The 18,505-nt window shown below is 36.3% G+C and overlaps 1 protein-coding gene and 1 pseudogene across 3 annotated transcripts; both read right to left on the bottom strand.

Annotated features, from left to right (window-relative positions):
• Nucleotides 1-9,883: 9,883 nt before the first annotated feature.
• On the bottom strand, nucleotides 9,884-12,115 carry LOC147398616 (stemmadenine O-acetyltransferase-like). The gene has a single exon (XM_086447875.1). The coding sequence runs from the start codon at nucleotides 11,276-11,278 to the stop codon at nucleotides 10,016-10,018; it is 1,263 nt and encodes a 420-aa protein (XP_086304001.1). The 5' UTR covers nucleotides 11,279-12,115; the 3' UTR covers nucleotides 9,884-10,015.
• Nucleotides 12,116-13,304: 1,189 nt separating this feature from the next.
• Nucleotides 13,305-18,160, bottom strand: LOC147398615 (prohibitin-3, mitochondrial pseudogene; annotated as a pseudogene). 2 transcript variants are annotated; one of them, XR_015179960.1, is made up of 2 exons: nucleotides 17,218-18,159; nucleotides 13,305-13,497 (listed from the first exon to the last, which is right to left on the bottom strand). The product of XR_015179960.1 is annotated as a prohibitin-3, mitochondrial pseudogene, transcript variant X1 (transcript). The 2 variants fall into 2 exon arrangements; XR_015179961.1 differs by having other exon boundaries at nucleotides 13,430-14,694; nucleotides 17,218-18,160.
• Between the last annotated feature and the right edge of the window lie 345 nt (nucleotides 18,161-18,505).

The raw sequence follows: 18,505 nt of genomic DNA, 5'->3' as shown, positions 1-18,505 counted from the left end.
GCACATATCCAACGGTAGAGATCTGTAAGGATAGATCAAATTATTTTACTTTTAACTTTTCAATATTTACAATTACCTCCCCACATCTTACAAATCTCAAATAACCCACCTCATCTTCTTCACTCTTCTCTCGATAGAACTCGTCTTCCTCACTAACCCAAACCTGCGATTTGCAGCTCCACTCACCGGAGTCTCTGTCCTAGTCGATGATAACAACTCAAGCTACAACGACGGCTATGGAGACCTAAAACCCCACATCTATCTTCGTCATATTCTTCTCCTAACGTTCCTCAGCGACACTCTGACCTCAACGACAACAACGAACAAAAAACCCATCTTAGACGAAGGTGCTTTGATCGACAGAAGGTTCATCTCTGCTGTATGCGATTGTTCATCTCAGAGGTATGATTTTTGTTTCATCTTAGGTCGACTTTGACGAAGTTATAATGGTGCACTTCTTCCAGTTTTTATTTGTTTATTTCAGTTTTTCGATTTTCATTTCTTTTTTCTTATCGAAGTTGTGGAGATTCGATTCAATGTGGCTTTTGCATTGGTTGTGAGGTTTAAGGTTTTACTTCAATAGAATTTGTAGAGAATTTCTTTGAAACTCTGTAATTTTGTCGTTCTTTTCTCTGATTTCATTCACATTCATGCTAATTATAACGAAAATTTTTCTCGGTTAATCGTTCTCGTTTATGAATCTTTTGAAATATTAGGTTTCTTATTTTACTAAAATTGACTGATTTAATCTCTGTTTCTTAGATTTCATTTCAGATCTTCTCTCAAATTTTACTAAAATTGACTGATTTAAAAATCCATGTCAATAGACAAAATTCTAAAACTAAAAATATTTGGTTGTAGGAGTTTTAAATTAAATTTTCTTCCATTACATCATTATTTCTTTATCTGTTTTTTATAGGTAAAAATTACATATTTAACAGAAATGATAAAGTTTTAATATAGAAGTCATTAAACTCTCTCATGGACATCATCATTTCAATCTAGGGATTTCTTTTTTTCTTTGTCTTTGGGTGTAAACTCTTTAAGGAATTCAAGAGTGGTATTTTTTTCAAGATTTCTTAGGTAGATGGGTAAATCTCTACAACCTTGGTTATCCGGTTGTAGAAAAATCTAAGAATAGAGGTTGAAAGCCCTAAGTCACCACCAACCTTGTCTCTGTAATAAAAATTTTGGATTTTTTTTTAAAAAAAATCCAACAAGAAAGTGAAAAAATTGAAAGCCCTAAGTCACCACCCAACAACATACTAAAAACCGAAGAAAAAGAAAACGAAGATGGAGATGGAGATACTCAGCAAAAAAATAAAAAAAAATTATTATTAAACAAATAAAAGTGTAAAAAAAAATAAAAAACAAGGGTTTGTGATTTGTTACCTTAGGGTTTCTGTCGAGCTCTTCGTTTGTGTGAGTCGTCGTCTGTTCTAGAGAGAGAGAGAGAGAGAGAGGGAATAGAGATGAGGAAGAAGCGTTGTAAAGAGAAACAGAAGAGAGGGCAGAAACGAAGAAGATGAGTTTTCTTTCGTTCTGATTTTCTTTCGTCTTCGTTTCTTTCGATGATTTTGTAAAGAGAAAGAGAAGAGAGGGCAGAAACGAAGAGATTGAAGATGAACACAAGAAGATTTCTCTTTGCGTTTCGGTTGAAATTTCGTTTGAAATTAGATCTAAAATTTGCGAAGAAGACGAAGTTTCGGCTGAGGCTGAAATTTCGTTTTTAGTTTTTATTTTTTATTTGTTAACGGGGAGGTAGTTGTAAATATATAAATTTCATTGTTTTAAACTCAAGTTGCGATCTGAACCGTCGATTTAGCGAATATCGAACGGCTGAAATGGTGAGTCGCAATGTGAGTCGCAAAATGAGTCTTAGGAACGCGACCCATATATATATATATATGGGTAGTGTTATTTGGCCAACAGTTTGGCAAACATTTTGGCAAACACATTTTTCAAAACATGGGTTAGAGGTCTTGGAATGGGCTGATTTTTGGTGAGGATGATCTCTACGGTGAGGAAATCATCATCACCAAAAATCAGCCCATTCCAAAACTTCTAACCCCATCAAAAATGGTTTACAAAAAATGGACGGTTCACGATTTTTCAACTTGTAGACTGGGGCTAGAAGTTTTGGAATGAGCTGATTTTTGATGAGGATGATCTCCTCACCGTAGAGATCATCCTCACCAAAAATCAGCCCATTCCAAGACCTTTAACCCATGTTTTGAAAAAGTGTTTGCCAAAATGTTTGCCGAACTGTTGGCCAAATAACGGGACCCCATATATATATATATATATATATATATATATATATGTGGGTAAGAATCCATAAACACACATAAAAATACTCATAAAGTTACAATGTTTTTATCTTATATGGGCAAAAAGGTTTAGAATGGGCTGATTTTTGACAATGATGATCTCCTCACCATAGAGATCATCCTCACAAAAAATCAGCCCATTCCAAATCTTTTTACCCATATAAGACAAAACATATTGTAACTTTATGAGTAGCTTTATGTATATATGGATCCTGATCATATATATATATATATGGGAAATGTTCAGCAACAAACATTTTGACAAACATTTTGGCAAAACATTTTTCAAAATATGGGTTAGAGGTTTTGGAATGGGCTGATTTTTGGTGAGGATGATCTCTACGGTGAGGAGATCATCATCACCAAAAATCAGCCCATTCCAAAACCTCTTACCCATCAAAAATGGTTTACAAAAAATGGACGGTCCACGATTTCCCAACTTGTAAACATGGGGTTAGAAGTTTTGGAATGGGCTGATTTTTGATGAGGATGATCTCCTCACCATAGAGATCATGCTCATCAAAAATCAGCCCATTCCAAAACCTCTAACCCATGTTTTGAAAAATGTTTTGCCAAAATGTTTGTTGCTGAAAGGGACCCTATATATATATATATAGGGAAATGTTCAGCAACAAACATTTTGACAAACATTTTTGAAAATATGGGTTACAGGTTTTGGAATGGGCTGATTTTTGGTGAGGATGATCTCTACCGGGAATAGATCATCATCACCAAAAATCAGCCCATTCCAAAACTTCTAACCCATCAAAAATGGTTTACAAAAAATGGACGGTTCACAATTTTTCAACCTGTTAACATGGGGCTAGAAGTTTTGGAATGGGCTGATTTTTGATGAGGATGATCTCCTCACCGTAGAGATCATCCTCACCAAAAATCAGCCCATTCCAAAACCTATAACCCATGTTTTGAAAAATGTTTTGCCAAAATGTTTGTTGCTGAAAGGGACCCATATATATATATATATATATGGGAAATGTTCAGCAACAAACATTTTGACAAACATTTTGGCAAAACATTTTTCAAAATATGGGTTAGAGGTTTTGGAATGGGCTGTTTTTTGGTGAGGATGATCTCTACGGTGAGGAGATCATCATCACCAAAAATCAGCCCATTCCAAAACTTCTAACCCATCAAAAATGGTTTACAAAAAATGGACGGTCCACGATTTTTCAACTTGTAAACATGGGGTAAGAAGTTTTGGAATGGGCTGGTTTTTGGTTAGGATGATCTCCTCACCGTAGAGATCATCCTCACCAAAAATCAACCCATTCCAAAACCTCTAACCCGTGTTTTGAAAAAAATTTTGCCAAAATGTTTTGCCAAAATGTTTGTTGCTGAAAGGGACCCTATATATATATATAGGGTCCCGTTCGGCACCCTAAGTTTTACCACACACTTTAACAAACGCGTTTTGTCCTACATGGGTTAGAAGTTTCGGAATGAGCTGATTTTTGGTGAGGATGATCTCTATGGTGAGGAGATCATCCTCACCAAAAATCAGCTCATTCCAAAACTTCTAACCCATCAAAAATGATTTACAAAAAATGGACGGTCCACGATTTTTCAACTTGTAAACATGGGGCTAAACATTTCGGAATGGGCTGATTTTTGGGGATGATGATCTTCTAGTCATAGAGATCATCCTCACCAAAAATCAGCCCATTCCAAAACTTCTAACCCATGTAAGACAAAAAACGTTTGTTAAAGTGTGTGGTAAAACTTAGGGTGCTGAACATTTCCCATATATATATATAGCATAACATGATTACATTGTGAGTTTATTATGTCAATCTCTTAATGAAGTCTGTTTCTTAAATATATAGGACTCAAATCAGAAACCATCAATAAGGCTCCTCATACAAAGCCAAACCACGGGCGCAACCAGGGTTCAACAACTGCAGCAGAGGTTGGGACCCATAGCTAAGTTGGTTGACTTATTGGGATGCAACTTTGAGGTCGTGAGCTCAAGTCAAGCTTACCCATTAAGAAAACAAAAATAGTAATAACCTTTTTCTCGATTGGAGTTTGCCATCTTAAGCTTTGCCTTACAAAAATTTGCAATGGTACTTACCCAATTTAATAATCATCTATCTTTTTTTTAAAGTCAAAATTGCAAATATTATTAAAAGTCTATGAAGGTTAAAAAGTATTGCAAGCCTGCCTTTTAGGAGTTCAGTAACTCGGTTTTGACGAGATTTGAACCTAGGTCTCTGGTATCATCACCCCAAGGCTTTATCACTAATTAAGACAACGTGAAAAAAGCCCATAATCGGTTGTCGAATTTCATAAAATTCAATAGATCAAGGTGTTGATTTTTTTATCGTCGAATTTTTGGATGGCCCGAAATCGTCAAATTAATGTTGGGTTGTAGAAATTCGACAACTCTAAGCCATTGAATCTAGGGAACGTAAAAAATTTAAATGGCCCTAGACCGTCAAAATTTGGTTTCTAAAATCCATTGTCCTTGACTCGTCAAATTTCCAATTTTCACGTAGTGTAAGTTAGTTGGCGTTTGTTTATATTTTGTTTTTATTAATATGATAAAATAATGTGAACATATTATAAACATTACAATATAATGTGATAAGAACCCAAATTTTGGAGAGATTAATAATCATAATTGTCGCATTGGCAAGTGCAATAATCTAAGAGTAAAACATTAAAACATAATGGGGTTTGAGAGAGGTGAATATTGTTGACCATAATCGTGCTTAATTAACTCCGCGCAATCGAGCGCTCTTGCACTGAAGGTGAACAAGTCTAAATAATCGAATAATCAAACCAAATAGAGAGATGTAAAAAATGTGTTTGTAGACCTAACATGAAAATACTCGCAAAAACGTGTGGACGAAGGGAGAAGCACTTACACTAACAAATGTGGAGGAATTTAGTATAGCTAACATCGGTGAGAATTGTGGTCTCTTAGTAAGGTCACTTATACAGACATTTAGAATGATATATACAGATACTTTCTTTCACCCATCTCTCAAGTAATCAAAACGTGCAAAGACAGGCAAGTACTGGAGTACATTTCTTGAGAGCTGCTACTAGCATCCTAACTTGTACTTATTGAACCCCAATAAAAATAAAAGCCACTTATTGTGAATAAGTAAAAGTTGGGGTGCTAATAGAAACTCTCTCTATTTTTTTTTTTTTTGTTATATGAATAATGCTGAAGTGACCTCAAAGCTTGGACTTGACATCGCACACCCTGATGTGAAAGTGTATGAGAACCATAGATGCTTTCCTCGAGATATGAGTGAAAAAAGCATCTATGATTCTTATCCACTTTCACGTCAAGATGTGCGATATGAGGTCCAATCTTGTGGTCAATCCAACACTCTTCTCGTTATATTTAAGATTTTGAAATTGTGATTTTCTGACACCCTCTCTGACATATGCTCCTAAGGTTGTCAACGGATAGGTATCCGATCGGAAAGTGTTATATTCGAATTTGAATCTGAAAAAAAAAACAATGATATATGAATTCGAATTCGAATCCGATCGGATATCACTAACAAACATTCGAATTCGAATTCGAAAAATATATCGAATATTCGATCTGATAAAAAATCCTACAAATGGGATTTTACTCTATGTGTGAGAGAGTAAAATTCCACCTATTCGAATTTGTAAAAAAACAAGTTAATTTTCTTATTTTTCTAACTCCAAAATTGTAATATTCCACTTATTTAGTATTAAAATCGGTTTTACTCTATGAGAGAGAGAGAGAGAGAGAGAGAGAGAGAGAGAGGAAGTATCTTTGAATGCTCGTCGACCGAAGAAAATGGTGGTTATGGAGCTTGTACAGTCGAAAAAATGGGTTTTACCGAGAGAGAGAGAATATGTACCTGATGCTCGTCGGTCGGAGAAGATGGTGGGTTATGGAACTCGCAACCTCGCACAATTGACGCCCACTTCGACTGGTTCTTGCGTTTTAGCCTTTTAGGTTGAGAGAAGATAAAACTTTAAAAGTTATTTTGTTGTAAAACATGAATATATATATATATATATATTGGAACAGATATTTTCGAATCGGATTTCTCAATATTCGAATTCGTATCCGAAACTCATTTGAATTTTAAAATAACATCCGAATCCGATATTCAAAAATTTCGGATAATATCCGATTTTTCAAATTCGATTTCGAATTTTGACTATTTATTGACACCTCTATATGCTCCCATACACTCCCTAGCGTGGCATGGGCTAGAACGATAGATTTCCTCGGGATACATAATTGTACATCCCCATAAAATATATGCAGTTGTGTATCCCAAGGAAAATCTTTGGTTCTAATCGTCAAGGAGCATATGTTAGAAGGGGGGCATCAGAAAATCATTATTCTTTCAGATTTCATATGAAAGCCTAACCCTAACCCTAATTGTAAATTTAGTAAGTTAAATAATTTTAGGATTTACTAGTATAGCGCACCTACGTTACACATGAATTACCAGTTGACTATCAATTGGGTTTCAATAAATCTAAATCATTACTCATATTTGGTTTAAAAATGATAAATACCCCCAAGAGGTTGGGTTTTGAGGAGTAGTCTAATTTTCACGAAAATTCGGAGGTACCTTAAAACTGTGCTTGAGGTTCTTGTTGGTTCAAGGTGGGTTTTTAATTCATCATTTTTCAGAAAATGAATTTTAACTCTATTTTCTTTTTTACTCTTTTTTTTTTTTTTTTTTTTAGATTTCTATTTGTTATATGAATACTGCTGAAGTGACCTCAAAATTGGACTTCACATTGCACACCCTAACGTGAAAGTGTATGCAAACCATAGATGCTTTCCTCGAGATACAAGTGAAAAAAGCATCTATGATTCTTATCCACTTTCACATCAAGATGTGCGATATGAGGTCCAATCTTGTATTCAATCCAACACTCTTCTCATTGTATTTAAGATATGGAATCGTGATTTTCTGACACCACCTCTAACATGTGCTCCCATATGCTCCCTGGCGTGGTATGGGCCAAAATCATAGATTTTCTCGGGATAAATAATTTTACATCCCCATAAAATATATGCATTTGTGTATCCCGAGGAAAAACTATGGTTCTAGATGTCAAGGAGCGTATATCAGAGGATGGCATCAAAAAATCATTATTCTGAGATTTCATATGAGAGCCTAACCCTAATTGTAAATTTAATAAGTTAAATAATTTTAAATTTTACTAGTATAGCGCACCTACGTTACACATGAATTACCAATTGAGTTTCTTAAAATCTAAATCATTACTCATATTCGGTTTAAAAATGATAAATACCCCCAAGAGCTTGGGTTTTGAGGAATAATCTAATTTTCACGAAAATTCAGAGGTACCTCAAAATTATGCTTGAGGTTCTTGTTGGTTCAAGGTGTGTTTTTAATTCATCATTTTTAGGAAAATGAATTTTAAAATGGAGAATATTAAACGGGTCATAAAATAAACATCTACTATCCATATGAAAACTTGACCTAGAGCATATATACTCGATTGATGACCTAAAATGGGACTAACATAATGCTTCGATAGATTCATTAACAATGCCTACATGTGGAGAAGAGATCAAGTTGCAATAAAGCAACCTAAACAAATAGTCTTAATGTGCCAACATCATGGTTTCAAAACTTGTTCGAGATCAAGGCGCATTGTCTGAATTGTCTCGGTATCGCCTAGCAACGAGACGGACAGACAAGTCAATGTATCGGATGAGATTTAAAACCCACGTTCATTTTTCTCATTGTTGAACAAGACATCTCAAACGTATCGGAAAACTCGTCCGAGATGACTCGGTCTCATTCATGGACGAGATAAGACGTCAAAACGAGTTTTAAAACCATGGTTTGCATAAGCTCCAACATACCTCTATATAGAGATTAAATGGTTACAAGCTTACCAACTCAAATACTTTGGAAATATTGAAATTATTGTTGCTAGGATCAAACAGTTTCAAAACCATGAATTTTGAAACAAGTTGTTTGAAACCATGAGGGCATGTCCAACCCAATTTGTGGGTCCAAGCCCATTCCATATCTAAACCCAGCCCGAAGTCAAGTTAACATGGGCCTTTTCTCTTGGGAAGCCCGGCCCCAAAAAAGTATGATAGTTCCAATGGTTGCAGCGGCCTTCCTCTTCCCCTTCCCCTTCCCCTTAAACTTCATCACAGGGGCAGGAGGAAGGCACAGAGGATCTTTTGGCCCGACATCGGGTTTTTACAGGGCACTACCTCGGTAGGGTCGGGGGAGGTGATGGGACCGGGAATTGGATCTTCGTAGCCTAGTAGGAGATTCGGAAGACGGGGATTCTGGACCGAAACAGGCCCAAGTAGAGCCCATGCCTGAATTCAATTATAACTTCCATTGATCCCTAACCCTGAATTCAGTCTTCAATAAGCATGGAAAATTTTTACTTTATACTCAAAAGAATTAATTAGTTCCTGATTCCAACTCTATTGACAACCCCAGACACCATTAATAAGGCTCTTAATGGAAAGAAAAACAAACAAGCAAACAAACAAAAACAATGATTTGGGAGTCATCGGGTCAAAAATTTCCCATACTAGACACAAATGTTCCAGGATAAAATGTAAAAAAAGAAAAAATAAATGTTGGGGTATGGATTGAACATGAATCTTGTTAATGTTGAAATGATTTCATTTGTTATTGAATTTCCCAATCAAGCATTTTTTACGGACGAGTCCATCTTTTATGATAAAAAAAAAAAATTTGAGTCACAAGAAAATTTTCAAACCAAAGGGTACATAGATTGATTCTTTGATCATAATGTCTTGTTTGTAGCTGGCAGAAAAAGGGGTTCTATTCTTATGAAACAATGATCATATTAAGAAGCTGATTAAGCAAAGAGTCGTGCTGGAGTGACCTCAGCGGGGCACACACACACGGGACACCTTGACGTGGTGGTGCGTGCTTGTCCGTAGATGTGTTTTGCTTGTATCTCAGAGAAAATGCATCTACGGACATGCCCGCACCACCACATCATGATGTCCCCCACTGAGGTCACTCCCGCATTTGAGGATATTTTTGGTAAGAAAATAAAGTTTGGGGGTGTATTGAATGCATCTTAACATGTGCCCCTAAGGCACATGTTAACTAAACCCAAGTTTATAGTGCTACCAATTATCTTCCCCTGCCTTGGAGAAAGAGATCTATTGGTAGTTACCAATGGTCTCAATTTTCTGAATGTTTATGGAAGTTTAAAAGGGGGTAATGTGTTTGGACGGATGGATTGCTCATGAAAAAACATTTGCTCAAAGAAAAGTCAACCTGAAATTTAACAGTCCGCCGGATCGACCAATGGAATTAACCCACTTGTTTTAAGGGAATCCCCAATTTACAAAACTAGCCACATTAGATTTCATGTGATTGGTCGATTGGGAATCTGTGTGAAATCCCGAATTGACTTTCCAGTAAGCAAAAAAAATCTCTCATTGCTTATGGATTGTTATTGATTGTGTCAAGAACATCATTAAATAGGAACACATGGGATCTGTAATCATATTAGAATATCAAGCAAGGAGAGAGTTCTATGAAGTTCAAGGAAGAACATGTAAATAAATATTATGCATCATATAGGGTACACATGATTAAGTAAATACGCTGTATAACCAAAATTTAATCGTCTAAGATAAGTCATCGACCGAGTTACTGAGTTTTTTAAGTCGAAGAAACAAATTTGAGGAGCTCTTGATCTTGTTCAAATAAGGCCATATCTTCCTCCACCAAGTTCACCCAAACTTCAATTCCATCACCTAATCTTGTATCCATGAAGGTAACGACATTCTTGAATGGCTTGCCAGCAGTACTCACCCATAAAGGCTTCCCCCAACCAAAATCTGCTTCATATAAAGGGAACCTACACCAACTAGTAAAAGTGTAAATCTCCATCTCACCTTTGTAACTCAATTCATATTTCTTTTTGAGAAACTCAAGCAACATTAAACACCCTTCACCTCCAAGTAGTTTTCGGATGTAATCGTCGTCAATTTTAATGATTGCATCCCTCAGCTGGCCCGCCAAGTAACTCAACTCAAACCCGTTCTCAACCGTTGATGATGCTGATGCGAGTGTAACGAGATTCCCGAAAGAATGTTTGGGTAATGGTGGGATCATCCTTCCCCTCAAATTCACAGAATGGTTTACCAAAGATTGTTTTAAGGATCTTGATTTAGTGCTAGAGATAGACATGGCACACCGCCATATAAGTGCAGAGACAGCCTCGACACGTGTGGGGTACTTTGCACTTGAGTTATCGCCGATTGCTTTGGCTTGGAGAGCGGATATCTTGGAGGCGTCGAAGATGAACCTCTTTGAGACAACCTTCTCTCCAGTGCCTTCAGTCATGGCCGTGAAGCTGGGTACTTCTCTAGGTGGAAAGATAGCCGAGGAATCGAAACTTGGGTGCACAATATCATGAGACCCATTAGCAGTGGCAGCAGCCCAAGCATTGATGAACGTAGTCATCGTGGCTGCATCGACGATCTTATGTAACAAACACACACTAATTGCTATGCCACCACAGTCAAAAATGTTAACTTGAACAACTAATGGTGTATTTCTGGAATAGAGATCACATGGAAGGAACCCATTCAACACATCGGCTTCAGGGCATGTTAAAACATCGGAGAGATGGCCGTTGACTCGGGTTTCAAAATAGTCAACGCCCTCGTCGTTACAGTCAACCAATATGTTATCTTTGATCCTTCCGGCTAATGGATAGAAGTGGGTTAAGGCATCCGATAACGATTTCTTTAGATGATCAGATAATTTGATGCTATCGACGACGGTGTAGTAAAGAATAAGAGGAACATAAATTGGAGGTGAGAGTTGATCTAAAAGGGAAAGTTTGAAGGTTTTTAGGTGATGGGGAGTTGGAGAGGATGGTTTGATGGTGTCTCTACAAATGACTTCCACCTTCATCTTTCCTTCAATTATCACTCTTCAGATCTTATTGTTAGAGAAATTTGTATCTTATATTAATAGGTCAGGTCACCATGGAGGGAAGGATAAGGAACGAAGTTTCCCTCCCTACCAAGTCTTGTGGAAAATTGACTAAAGATTACTAGATTCTAATAAAGGTTGGAAAATTAGTGAGGTTTGCTTTGAAAATTAAACAAAAAGTATCTTTCAATCTTTAGAGAAAGAAAGAAAAAAAGGAGTTTATTTGGATACACCCCTTGATGTTTTGGTGAATGTTAGATATACCCGTGTTTTAAAACTGATGAAATGATCCCTTGACCTTGGTAATCACTGATATACTAATGAAAAATGAATTAAATGCTCGTCTTATACCTTTAACCAAAAACTCCTAATTTTACTATTAAGAGTACCAATCATCTACAAGTTACACAATCTTAAATGATTTTTAAACTATTCTAACATGGTCTTAATCTTGTAGAGAACTTTTGATTTCTTTAATACAAAATTACATCATCTTCTACTTCTCCAAATATCCTCTCTCATTCTTATTCTTGAGTTTTGTATGTCGAAATAGGTAAAATCTTAAAGGTTGAAAGATTGACCATAAATATCCCAAAATGTTGAAGATGACTGGTTTTAGGATTCAAAATCCAGGGCTTTTTGTAAGAGAATGAAGATGAGGGCATTTAGGTCGATGACAAATCTAGGGTTTTTTTATACAAAATTTAAGATGAGGGCATTTAGGTTATTTCTCATTAGATAATGACCTAGGTCAAGAGGTGCACGTCATCAGTTTCAAATACAAGGGCATCTCCAATATTCACCAAAATATAGAGGGGTATGTATAAATTACTCCCAAAAAAAAAAAATTTGACATACCCAACTACCCATCATGAGGGCTGTTAAGGGAAGGGATACGAATCCAATTGAATTTGCCTGTATCCGAATTCAAATCCAAAAAAATTCAACATCTTTTATTTAATTGTCTTACTGTCAGACTTTTATTTATATATAATATAAATTGAAAATAAAATATAAGTATCTTGCATTGATATCGGATCTGATATTATTTATATAAATAATAATAATAATAATAATAATATAAAAAAAGCTATCTTCCACTTTTATTTATATATAATATAAATTAAAAGTAAAATATAAGTATCTTGCATTGATATCAGATCTGATACTTATATATATAATATAAATTAAAAGTAAAATATAAGTACCTTGCATTAATGTTGGATCTGATATTAATTACTCGGATGTCAACATCCAAAATCTATTCGAATACTTAGAATATATCCAAATTCAAATTTTCAACTACCCATGGACCGTCCATCTCCACATGAAAAGTTACCAGAAAATAGGATTCCTAACATTTTAGAAAATTATCTGACCATCAAAGTTTTAAAGATATTTTTCAAACCAGTAAATTTACTGTACTGAAAAAAAAAAAAATTAAAAGTCGGTAAAAAAAGAAAAATCAAATTGACAAGGGTTCCTTCTCATAGAATATTAGAAAATGACCTTAAGTGCCTCATCTTCAACCTCTGAAAACCTTGATTCTACGGTAAATAATTAGTTTTCAACCTTGCCTTGATATCTTGTAAAAGCCCTTGATTTTACCATCTAAAATTCGCTAGTATAGAATCTTAAATATATGGAATCTGAAGGTTAAATTTTAGGATTGAAGAAGATGGAATCTTACAGTGAAATTTTTCACATGAGGTTGAAGATGACAAATTTACCTGTCTTGCTGAGGATTTGAATTGTGCACACTCTGATAAGACTCTGCTCAATCCTTCTCCAAGAGAATTTGGTCGAATCAATCAAACTTTGATTCATGAGAAAGGATCATGAACAACAGGGAACGTCGTCGTGGACATAAATACGATCCATGAATTCTTTTCTAGCATCCATTAAAACTTTCAATGGTGGGACATCATCCCCCCAAAAAAAATCATAATTTTAAAATGGACATAATTTTAAAACATGTACAATTTTGCAAACAGCAACAAAAAAGTGAGATTATAATATATTTAATTATTTAATTACCATATTGAACAGGGTTCCAAATGATAATAGTTCAAAGGAAGGAGAATATAATAAGGTTTGTAAGGAAATTTTGTGGAAAGTAATCAAACATAACAAAACAAAAGCTCGATGATTGATAATGATGTAAGTCCAAGGTTTCGATCGTTTGATGAACTAAACTCCTGCAAACCAAATTTGAAGAAAAAGAAGCCATCAGAAAACACGATTGTAATACATGTTCATTCACGTACAACACAAGAGAAAAAAAAAGGGGGCATATATAGCTTAACATGACTACATCATGAGTTAATCATGTAAATCTCTTAATGAAGTCTGTTTCTTAAATATATAGGACCCAATTCAGAAACCATCAGTAAGGCTCCTCATAGAAAGCAAACAAAAAAAAAAAAATTGGTCATTGCATCGACTCATATTCCAACACTGGGCAAGAGGTTGAACATGGATCTTCTTAATGTTGGAACTCCAAGGGCTATTGCAAATAACAATCAACTGTTAATGACTTGTACAGGACCTTACAAGGTTTCAGATTCCCACTCACAGCAACAATATTTTGAAGCGTCCAGTGAGGTTCCGCCGTCCATAATAATGTACCTTATCCCATCAAAGACATTAGCAGGGTAAGTTGGTAAATTCAGTGAGCATTGACGGGTTTTCTTTTTATTTTTTTTGGAGCCGACATATCCAAGCCTCTTAGAACACCCGACTAATCCTCGAGACATGCACAGTCCCCTCCCCCCACACACCAGGTAAGTTCTAGACAAATCCCTAAGGGGGATTCAAACTCAAGGCCTCCGCTTCTGAGGGGTGGTCTTGGCCATCTCACCCAAAACTTGGGGCAACCTGAGTTCAACAACTGCAGCAGAGGTTGGGACCCATAGCTAAGTTGGTTGACCTATTGGGATGCAACTTTGAGGTCGTGAGCTCAAGTCCAGCTTACCCAATAAAAAATAATAATAATAATAACCTTCCCATAAAGGTAGGATTACTTATTACTATTGGGAAAAATTTGTGAACCTTATTTTTCTCATTGTAGGGAAAATATCAAATGTGATCGGTGGTATGTCTTCATAAACAAAACAAACAACAAAATTATAACATGATACTCAGTCAAATACAGATATAAAAAAAAGATACTGTCCAGACTCCATCCATCAAAACTTTTTGAATAAACAGAACTTGGGGGGAGCAAGAATTTCCCCCAACCCAAGATCTACAAGCCCTACATCATACTTCTTGCACCAATCAAAAAAGAAGAAGAAAAGAAACTTTCTATCATTTCTTAGTTTCCAGCATATTTGCCAAATTGACAGACCAGCTGAAAGATCTTTATTTTGTTTCAGTGGCAACGACGCTCCAGTCTGGTGAAAAAGATATGTGAATGATTCCTTAAATATTTTCGGGGAAAACTGATCATTTTTCATAAGGAGGATGAGCTTCAACAAAATATTTTGGATTTATTGCAGAGTGCAAACATGCCGAAGAAAGAAAAAAAAAATGAATTTTGTAACTTTCTCAATATAGCTCCAACTAGGATGGAACTTGTACCAAGACTTTTCTAGCATAAAAACTGACTCATGTATGTTCATGTTCAAATCCCTAAGGAAATCCACAACTTGCTTAACATATCTAGATGCAGTTTAAATTGAGCCCATAGAAGGCCACATGTCAGTTAGTCTTATTTTTCATGATTTAGATCAATTTAAAGATAATTTTGAGTCGTAATCTGTTTAACTTGTAGAGTCAAGGTTCTATATCTGTAATTATTTCTTGTTTTTCTTTGTTTACTTCTTAAATTTTCCGTACTCTTCTCTCTATTTTGTCGGGAGTAAATTGCACCTGCGGTTTGCAGTAAAAGAGTATATCTCAAATGAAAAAGAAGAAATGTATCTTTTAGATAGGAGTTCTTGTACCAATGATGAATTCATGGAGAAAAAAGACATCCATTATATGCACAATCCACCTAGTGTTTTTCAAACTTCTCTTAGAACCCAAAACTCCATCTACAGTTGATTAGCTTAGTTTGACAGGTAATAAGAGATACAGTGGTTAAAAAAAGAGGAAAAGGTTGATCTACCATGCAAAAGAAAAGGAAACGCCATGTAAATGGTGAATCACTCTATGAATAATACAAAGAAAATTACAAAACTCTCTTGATAAATTTTTTTTTTCTTTGCATGGTTAATCCAACAAATTACATCAGCATTCAAGGGAGAAAAACAGCACGCCAATTTTTTTGATGGATAAAATATCATTTCATTAAGACAGTCGAGATGACCGAAAACAGCACGCCAATTACTAGTTAAATTATCCAACATAAAAGAAGGAATGGACGACAAAAGAAGATAGAGAATTCCAACCAGCGTGCAATGAACCAAACAGTCCATAACAAATTCAATAGCCCATATTAATTAGAAGTGAATACTCTAGTAGACATGCCAAAAATAAATCCAACAACAGCAAATGCATAATCATATTCATTTTTCAACTTAACCTTGAAAAACCCTATTTTCAAGACTCTCTGAAATAGAACAGTGACTAGAAATAGCTTATGGATTAATGGTGATTAATGGATGTCCTTTAAAGTAGGCTTCTTTGATAATGAACCATTCCATGCCTCTATCTTGTCTTCTTAAAAGAAAGACATTTTTTTCCTCGGAAGATAAGAAGAGCTAGTTTTGTTTTGGATAGATGTAAAAAATAATTGAGTAGATAAAAGTTGGACAAGAGGACCTGTCTAGTACAATCTAAACAATTTTGATACAGGTAGAGTTAATACATGCAAGAAGCGAAACTCTGAAAGATGAAAAGATTTTTATATAATTCCCTCCTAAATATTCGTATATCCTACTCACTACAACCATAATCCTATTCCCTTTAGCCATCACTACCACACCTAATGACCACAATTCACAAACCCGTTGGGAATGTTGAGTCTTTCTTGCCACAAGTTTTCCAAAAATAGTCATCTAACCTTAATTTATAAATAATAGAGATTTCTACACCAATGACGATGGTTTTTTTTAAATCCAGGCTGCCATGTACTGTCTTCAAAGGAAACCTCGGGTATCGATCACACGCACAGTCCTATATGTCGATAATTCCAAATATTGCATTTGCAATACTCTTTCGGCACACCAAGCCCAAAGAACTTTGGTCCATCCCCTTGGTGGACCTAGGCACCTAAACCATACCGAATTGATGATTTCGAGACATTTGATTTGAGGCCAATTCCACCTCTTAAGTCTTGAGCATTGTGCTTCCCGCCAGCAGGGGAGGAGTCAGGATTTTGCTCATGTGGGGACAACCAATAGTAGAAAAAAAAAATTGTGGGAACAATTAAGAGTGAAAATAATAGTTGTGGGGGCAACTAAACGTGGAAATTTTTTTTTGTGGGAGCAATAGTGACAGATTTCTTTATTTGCCACTAAAATCTGTTTCAATAGCACATTAATCCATAGAATTTGAAAACTCTTGTGGGGCAAGTGCCCCCACTCTAAATCTGCCCCTGCCTGCTAGTATCACGTGATGCAGTTGTCCTATCTAGAACACTAAGCTCTATAATGACATAAAGCAAACAACTTTTTCTGAGCTACCAAAATAAATTGCAATACTTCATATACTCTGTAAATGTCTTCATCTCTTGGCCCCTCTAAACATCGTATCAAATCCTCGAATAAACTAAGCCATCTTGCCCATCGCTTGTTCAATCTAAGTTAGGGTTAGGTGGAATGATTTATGTGTCTCCTCTACAATATCGTAACGAACCCATTATCCCCTAAAAATGTGAACTATGGGATCTATTTTCATTCTCTAGTCTGGCGTCATTTACACTAAATTTTAAATAATAAAAAAAAAATTGCAAAACAACGAGAGAAGATTACCTATATAACCGCAATCAACGACCCGGCGTCAAGGAAGGATTCAACCCAAGAAGCATATTATTCCCACTTGGAAGATAAGCGACATTCGGAGTCCTCGCCAACGTAGCCGCAATTTCCCTCGACGCCTCAATTCTCCTCAACTCAATCAAACCCATCCCCGCCGCAGCCGTAGCATCAGAAATCAACTTTGCAGAGTCACTCTCACCTTCAGCCCTAATAATGGCCGCTCTCCTCTCCTGCTCCGCCTTCATCACCACAAATTTCGACCTTTCCGCCTCCTGTTGCGCCACCTGTTTCTGCTCCACAGCTTTGGAAAATTCCGGCCCATACGACAAATGGGTAATCGCCACATCATCCAAAACAATGTTAAAATCCTTGGCACGACGAATTAAACTCTCGCGAACCAACGCAGAGACATGTGGTCTCTCTGTAAGTAACTGATCGGCGTTGAATTGTGCGACAACGGATTTGAGGACTTCGTTACCGATCGATGGAAGAACTTTTTCGTCGTATTCAAGACCTAGGGTTTTGAAGATCTCAGGAAGGCGAGAGACTTCGGGGCGAGAGAGGAGACGGAGAGTGAGATTGACCATTTGGAGATCTTTGGTTCCTGAAACAGAGGAGAATGTGTGTGGGCGTGTACGGATGTCGAAAATGTAGGGTTTTTGGAGCCATGGAACTAAGAAATGGGTTCCTTCGTCAATTGTGTCGTCTAGAACTCCTCGAAAACGATCGAAGAGGACTGCGCGTTGGCCTCCATCGACTGTGTAGAGGGAGGCATTGATGAGTGACGCGCTTACGCCGAGGCCTAAGGCTGCGCGTGCGACGTTGGTTAGGAATGAAACCGCTGCTTGGTTGCTGCCCATTGAATCTAGAGAGAGAGAGAGAGAGAAGAGATTGGGGGTTTTTGGTGGATCGCTTAAACCCTAAACCCTAACAATGACAACAAGTGACGACACGAGGAAAGTTTTGATGTGAGTCTTTTTCCACGTGGAGCTATTGAGTGTTGGTATAATGCCACGTGGCAGTTTTGGGATCGCTTCTTCTACAATAAAATTTTCTACGATTAGATCTTAGACATATTTTTCCGGAAAATGATGAGTCAACCATGTAAAAGTTTAAATTCAAAAAAAAAAAAAAAAAAAGTTAATTATTGGGTTTGGGTCATAACAAGATTATTGAATGGGTCAGGTCTAGGGGTGTCACTAGGTCGATTTCGATTTGGTTCCAAAGGAATTTAAAATCATAACCATTAATATTAGTTCAGTTCTAGGTCCGATTTCAAAAT

Source organism: Akebia trifoliata, chromosome 7 (assembly GCF_017979445.1).
Source record: "Akebia trifoliata isolate Shusen 1 chromosome 7, ASM1797944v1, whole genome shotgun sequence".
Lineage (NCBI taxonomy): Eukaryota > Viridiplantae > Streptophyta > Magnoliopsida > Ranunculales > Lardizabalaceae > Akebia > Akebia trifoliata.
Note: the sequence above shows the minus strand (reverse complement) of the source record. Positions and strands in the feature narration are given on the sequence as shown.